The following is a 7,123-nucleotide window of genomic DNA, read 5'->3' as shown; positions in this document are numbered from 1 at the left end:
TTCTCGTGTTCCCCTTTAATCCAAGAGTCAGCCTTCCCCGGGTTTTCGGAGCGTAGAATATTCTTGTGTCTCACGATATACGGAGCCACCACGGTGGAATTGTGTAGAACTGTGTAGTGTGCTTGAGAGAAAGAATGCTCGTCCATACATACTTTTGCTTTCCTTCCTAGTGTGCCTTTTCCTGTCAGCCTACCCTCATACCGAGATTCAGGAACACCAATCGGCTTAAGGTCAGGAAGAAAGTCCACACAAAACTCAATGACCTCCTCTGTTCCATAGCCCATGGAGATGCTTCCTTCTGGCCTAGCACGGTTACGAACATATTTCTTTAAGACTCCCATGAACCTCTCGAAGGGGAACATATTGTGTAGAAACACAGGACCGAGAATTCTAATCTCTTCGACTAGGTGAACTAGGAGGTGTGTCATTATATTGAAGAAGGATGGCGGGAACAACAACTCAAAGCTGACCAGACATTGGACCACATCAATCTGTAACCCTGATAGACTTTCTCGATCGATTACCTTCTGAGAAATTGCATTGAGGAATGCACATACCTTCACAATTGCCAGGCGAACATTTTCCGGTAGAATTCCCCTCAATGCAACCGGAAGCAATTCCTTAGTAAGAGCATAGCTGGCACGCCCTTGAAACTGCCCTGGATGCATGCCATCTCTTCCTTTATGACGTTCCTGGTCCTCCCGTGCTTCCGGTGTATCTTTTGACTTCCCATACAAGCCCAGGAAGCCTAGAATATTCACGCAGAGATTCTTCGTCAGGTGCATCACGTCGATTGTCGAGCGGACCTCATGGACTTCCCAGTAGGGTAGCTCCCAAAATATAGATTTCTTCTTCCACATGGGTACGCGCTTATCAGGGCCGTTAGGAACAGGTTGGCTGCCAGGACCCTTTCCAAAGATTACTTTTAAATCTTTGACCATATCAAATACTTCAGCACCAGTACGGATGACAGGCTTCCCCCGGGGTTCTGCCTTGCCATTGAAATGCTTGCCTTTTTTATTTAAGGGATGCTTGGGCAGAAGAAAACGATGATTGTACGGGTACACATTATTCCTACATTTGTCGAGATATATACTTTCTGTCTGATCCAAACAGTGTGTGCATGCATTGTATCCCTTGTTTGACTGTCCTGAAATGTTACTAAGAGCAGGCCAATCATTGATGGTTACGAAAAGCAACGCTCGAAGGTCAAATTCCTCTTGTTTGTGCTCGTCCCACACACATACACCTGGTTCGGCCCACAGCTATAAAAGTTCATCAACTAATGGCCTTAGGTACACATCAATATCGTTGTCGGGTTGCTTTGGACCTTGGATAAGCACTGGCATCATTATGAACTTCCGCTTCATGCACAACCAAGGGGGAAGGTTGTAGATACATAGAGTAACGGGCCAGGTGCTGTGACTGCAACTCTGCTCCCCAAAAGGATTCATGCCATCTGTACTCAGACCTAACCATAAGTTCCTTGCGTCAGCTGCAAATCTCGGGAACTCTCTCTCGATTTTTCTCCACTGCCGACCATCAGCGGTGTGCCTCAACTTATCGTCTTTCATACGATCTTCCATGAGCCATCGCAACAACTTCGCATGATCTTTATTTCTGAACAGACGTTTCAACCGTGGTATTATAGGAGCATACCACATCACCTTGGCAGGAACCCTCTTCCTGGGTGGCTCGCCCTCAATATCACCAGGGTCATCTTTTCTGATCGTATACCGCAATGCAGTGCATACCGGGCATTTATCCATATTCTCGTACTTCTCACCGCGATAGAGGATGCAGTAATTAGGACATGCTTGTATCTTCTGCACGTCTAATCCTAGAGGGCAGACAAGCTTCTTTGCTTCGTACGTGCTGGCGGGCAATTCGTTCTTTCTTGGAAGCATCTTCTTCATCAGTACCAGCAACTTTTCGAATGACGAGTCAGTCACACCGGTCTCTACCTTCCACTTCAGCAATTCCAGTGTGCTACCCAGCTTCTTCTGGCCATCTTCACAAGTTGGGTACAACAATTTGTTGTGGTCCTGTAACATCTGCTCGAACTGCAACCTCTCCTTTTCTGTGTCGCAACCTCGCCGTGCATCAGAAATGACCCGGCCAAGATCATCAGCGGGCTCATCTGGTTCCCGTTCTTCATCCTGATCTTATTCTTCATTGTCTTTCATTGCGGTATCAGCATACTCAGGGAACATAGATCGGTAGTTGTCATCATCGTTCTCTTCTTCTTCATCGTCGTCTTTCATCATAACCCCTCTTTCTCCGTGCTTGGTCCAAACATTATAGCCCGACATAAAACCGGACCGAAGCAGGTGGCTCTGAATGACTCTTGAGGAAGTGTAATCCTTCTCATTCCGACATTCAACACATGGACAAAACATATAGCCACCACCATGCTTGTTCGCATCGGCTGCATCTCGAAAAGAATGCACGCCTTCTCTGTAAGCGGTTGTGCGTCGATCACCGTACATCCATGGATGGCTCATCCGCGTTATACGACAGTATATCAAATACAATCATGATCCTAAAAATTAATACCGCACGGTCTAAACCAGGAAATATAGTTGCTAACCTTTTAGAATAAGTAGAAATAAAGAGGAAGAGGTTTAAGCGTGGCTCGGGCATCTCATATCGTAGTTGTGTTCGGTGAACTGAAGCGGCATCGCTCTAACACACATTTCAACAAACACCTCTAGTGCATCAAAAAAATGGAGAGCTAGCACACACCCACACTCTTCCATTCAAGAAAAATGCAAGAAAGAGGGGAGAGGGGGGCTGTGCTATATATAGACAGAGGACTTTAGTCCCGGTTTGAGACACAAACCGGGACTAAAGGTGACGCACATGTGGGCTGCACACCACGTAGCCCTTTAGTCCCGGTTTAAGACACAAACCGGGACTAAAGGCTCCTTACGGGCCGGGACCAAAGCCTCGTGGACGGCATTGCGATTTGGGGCGACATGGCCGGGCCTGAGGCCGGGACTAAAGGGTACAGGCCAAAGGCCCGTTTTCCACTAGTGTAAACTCAAATGAGCGGCTATATAACCAATGTCTAAATGTAAACAAATCTGGTGAAATGCTCAAGCATTCACATAAATCATGCGAAAGATGCATAATATTATGGGTCAACTTAACACGTCCAAAGGAAATGTGTTGAAATAACCGCGGGACATGTTTGAAATGGCGTATTTCAAAACCCGGAAAACAAACATGCCGAAAACATCACTGTGTTTTTCATGTAAGCATGTTCAGCAAACTTTGCTCAAGCATGGGTTAAAACATTGTGAAATCCATGCGAAAACACTTTTTTTTACCGGACACTACATATGAGTTCTCTCTCTCTCTCTCTCTCTCTTTGCATCTGGACCACTAATTAATGCACTACTGGTAGAACATATCATATGGTGAGGTTCTCCTGGATGCCGGAGAAGGAGCCACAGATGTTGCCGCCGACGTCCGGGAAGGCGGCGCACCCCGGCAGCGGCCCGACCTTGCCATTCCAGTCGACGGCGACGGGGTACCTGATCAGGTGCCCCCGCATCTCGGTCACCTCCTCCGCCACGAACCGCTTCCAGTTGGTCTCCCCGATGCCCCGCACCCGCTGCACGCACTCCAGCGTGTCCGGCCGCTCGAAGCTCGCCTCCACGCCGCCGATGTGCTCCGCCCACAGCGACATCCTGTACCCGTAGATCTGCGGCAGCATTCCAACTCGTCAGTCGTAGATTTATGGTGATGAGTGAGCGAGGGAATGGATTTGGTTGGTTGGTTGGTTAATGGTTTGCCTGTCCGCGGGGAGCAGAGAGCATGTTGGCCCAGGTGTAGTGGGGCTGGTACGCGCCCATGGCGATCTCGGTGTCCCTCGTGCCCTCCATGGACCTCTGGTTGATGTTGGCCGACCCGATGATCACGTACTCGTCGTCCACGATCATGCCCTTGGAGTGCACGTACACCATGAACCTCCGGTTCTTCCTAGATTGGTCCTGAACCACCACAGACACAGCTGTGAGTGAGTTCTGCGACTGCATAATCTTTCAGAAAGAGTGGCACCTGGTACTGGTAGCATTGCTGCCATTGTCACAGAATTTCAGCTGCCTGCAATCCTCGATTCTCACTTACCTGAGGATTGGTGGGTGAAAATGCGTCGGCGAAAGCGTTGGGATTCTCCACCGCCTCCCGGTTGCCGAGGCAGAAGAAATTCAGGTAGTCCTGTGGGTCATATGAACCATTCAGTCCCGTGTCTTTCAGCGCCTTGTAGATTATCTCGTACATCATCTGCATTGTTTTCTTCTGCAATGGCCAAGACACATATGAATTGCAATGCCCCAATAGAAGCAGCTATGCTTTGCACTCTACAGAGTATAATGAAGGTTATTAGAAGCTCTTATACTAGACATTGAGAGAGATAAATAAAGAACCTAACCTGCCAGTAAAGAATTCTCTGTGTAGGAGAACCGGTTGGGCTGCCTTCAGGCCACATCGGAATTACGATGTATGCCGAAAACCTCTCGTTTGCGTAGATCTTGTTAGCAATTTTCAGGGCTATCTCAATCGGTATTAAATTGTTCGCACCTGCAAAAAATAAAACGAGTTTCAGAGTCCCGGGCTGCCAGAAATTCAAGTACTGGGCATATTTGTTGCTGGCATGATGTGGGAAATTAAGGTATTAGAGAAAATTAATTACTGATGTGCGCTAGTTCATCAAGAACAAAGATATAGCAAAGTCAATACTGAACAACACAACCTAGCATGCCATGTTAGTGAAAGAATTTTCCGTATATATTCAGAGGACTGAGAAAATACAAGAATGAAAGAAACTGTAGTAGTCCTTGCTTACCAAGATCTCTATGTGAATCCCATTGAAATGAAGAGCCAAGGAAATACTGGTTTTCAATATAGATGAAGTGTTGGGCTGCTCGGATGGCAGTAACGTAGGCTGTGTGTATGCTCGTGTCGATCAGTACATTTTTCCCACAAACAAGATTCTGTCAAGAAAGCAAAAGTTGTCTATCAGGTAAAACAAATGGAGCTCTGTATGCTGTATGGTCAGGTGAAAACTGTATTTCAGTTACCTTAATGGTTGCTTCTCGGGGATCCTTTGGAAAAGCCTTGACGGAGTTGGAGTCGATCGATCGGAAAACCTGCACTCCAACATGAGACTGTTCAATACTTCGACAGACGACTTTGGTTGGAAACGCTGGAACACCATGGAAGATCTTACCTGAATATCCCACCTCTCCGTGTCATTGTCATTGGAGTAGACATCATCGTCAATAGCTGCAATCTCAGGTATCCTTTCGATCCAGAGCAATGTGTCATTACATGATTTCGACAATTTCTTAGCCCCGCTGCGCTTGGATGACTTTAACCAACGCTCCTCAAAGTTCTTGAGGACATCGAAAGCTGCCGGGCCATCGATCTTGGAATGCAAATCATGCCACGGCTCTCTCGGGCCACGCTCATCAGTTACCTGCATCGATAAAAAGCCGCGCATTTGGCTATCAAATGTAGAATTGATACTACATGAAAACCTCTAACAAAGTTCAGAACATATTCAGGAGTTCCCACCGCGAAGTTTGGGTTGTAGTAATCCTCCTTGTGCACCGTGTTAAGAGTGTGAAACAGATGGTGCCCTGGAGTGTCATATCTCCCACCACATAGGTCAAGGCCTCCGACGAAGGCGACTATCTTCCGCTTACCGTCGCCGGCATCAGCGTCCACGATCACCGTTTTCTGATGGTGGGTAAAAATAGTTCCTGTCTCCTGGTTTCCAATGGTTGCCATCATCAGTTCATTGCCCCTAAAGATGTTAATTTGCTAAGCAAGCTTATTTCCTCGGATGGATGAAATACAACCTGTTGCTTCACCCAGCTGTGCCTTTTCCCGGCAGATCGTGGGCAGAGCAGTATCTGAACCGAAGAATGCTTGAAAAACCTACGCGTCTCCTCATCCCGTGTGCCCATGTAACCTTCCTACACATCACAATGACATGTCATGATTCACATAGAAATTATCCTTATCAGTTCATTCAAATCATGAAAGCCGGTGATGAAAAATTGGAGCAGAATTCAGATAAATGACATGAACATGAACTATAAGTTCTGCAGAATTTTAAATTAACTTCACATTTGGATTCAGTTAACCAATACATTAATTACAAAGGAACAAATATTAATTACCATCTGGATGCCAAGGACGCTCCTGGACGTGGGGTCGTCCCAGACGAGCAGCAGCACCCGGACGCCCTCCTGCGACTTCTTCTTGAGCAGATCGCCCAGCGGCCGCGCGTTGTCGCCGTCGCGCACCAGGTGGATCGTGTGGAACACCGACCAGCCGGTGATGTAGATGAGCTTCGTCGCCTGCGACATGGCGTCGTAGACGTCGTGCCAGCACTGCCCGTGCCGGTACAGCTCGCCGTTCCCGAGCCGGATCTCCGGCAGGCACTGCCCGTCGCCGGGCACGTGCGCGTCCTGGTACAGGGTGACCCGCCCGCCGCGCCGGAGCGGGAAGTAGGTGTTGGGCACGCCGGGGAAGTCCGGGCCCGGCGTCACGCCGTGGCTGTACATGGTGAGCCTGGCCACGGGCACGTACTGCACCGACATCCGCAGCGTGGCGCCCCGCGCGCACGGCTTCCCGGACGGCTCCAGCACCGGGTACACGCCGCCGACGCGGTCGCCGGCCAGGAGGGACTCGGCGGGGACGGCGACGGCGCCGATGAGCTCGGCCCCGATCACGTCGCTGTCCTTGATGACGAAGCTGACGGCGGCGGCCTCGTGCGCGACGGGCACCAGGAAGTGCTGCCTCCACCGCGGGTTCTCGTCGTCCTGGATCACGTAGGTGCGCGCCACGGTGGCGGAGGCGACCAGCACGGTGACGTAGGGGTCGCTGGTGGACTCGGCGCCGGGGTCGGAGGTGCAGCTCTTGAGGAGGCCGCCCATGGTGTTGGACAGGATGTCCTTGTTGGGGAGGTTGCAGGCCTCGTCGATCCAGATGTCAAGGCTGCCGTGGAGCAGCACCGGCCGGTGGTTAGACGACGTCGACGCCAGCAGCGCCGCCGTCGTCCGGCTGTCCTCGTCGTCCGACATCGCTGCTGGTCCTGGATCGATCG

At 49.8% G+C, this 7,123-nt stretch overlaps 1 protein-coding gene across 3 annotated transcripts; it reads right to left on the bottom strand.

Moving 5' to 3' along the window:
• Positions 1 to 3,391: 3,391 nt before the first annotated feature.
• LOC123447423 (phospholipase D beta 1-like) lies at positions 3,392 to 7,123 on the bottom strand. 3 transcript variants are annotated; one of them, XM_045124019.1, is made up of 10 exons: positions 6,195 to 7,123; positions 5,871 to 5,987; positions 5,584 to 5,778; positions 5,237 to 5,485; positions 5,088 to 5,156; positions 4,853 to 5,000; positions 4,439 to 4,587; positions 4,135 to 4,305; positions 3,801 to 3,998; positions 3,392 to 3,709 (listed from the first exon to the last, which is right to left on the bottom strand). In XM_045124019.1, exons 1-10 carry the CDS (start codon positions 7,098 to 7,100, stop codon positions 3,416 to 3,418), a joined length of 2,496 nt encoding a protein of 831 aa, XP_044979954.1. In that variant the 5' UTR covers positions 7,101 to 7,123; the 3' UTR covers positions 3,392 to 3,415. The 3 variants fall into 3 exon arrangements, with proteins under 3 accessions (XP_044979954.1, XP_044979955.1, XP_044979956.1); XM_045124020.1 differs by having other exon boundaries at positions 3,416 to 3,709; positions 3,801 to 3,987; positions 4,115 to 4,305; positions 6,195 to 7,024; XM_045124021.1 differs by lacking the exons at positions 3,392 to 3,709; positions 3,801 to 3,998 and having other exon boundaries at positions 4,142 to 4,305; positions 4,471 to 4,587; positions 6,195 to 7,024.

Source organism: Hordeum vulgare, chromosome 4H (genome assembly GCF_904849725.1).
Source record: "Hordeum vulgare subsp. vulgare chromosome 4H, MorexV3_pseudomolecules_assembly, whole genome shotgun sequence".
Lineage (NCBI taxonomy): Eukaryota > Viridiplantae > Streptophyta > Magnoliopsida > Poales > Poaceae > Hordeum > Hordeum vulgare.
This window is presented reverse-complemented; position numbering and strand designations above follow the sequence as displayed.

Coding starts and splice junctions, on each gene's coding strand:
- LOC123447423 (XM_045124019.1), bottom strand. CDS start 7,100: ATGTCGGACGACGAGGACAGCCGGACGACGGCGGCGCTGCTGGCGTCG. Junction 5,988..6,194: donor GCGTCCTTGGCATCCAGATG/GTAATTAATATT, acceptor TGTGATGTGTAG/GAAGGTTACATGGGCACACG. Junction 4,306..4,438: donor AGAGAATTCTTTACTGGCAG/GTTAGGTTCTTT, acceptor TGGCCATTGCAG/AAGAAAACAATGCAGATGAT.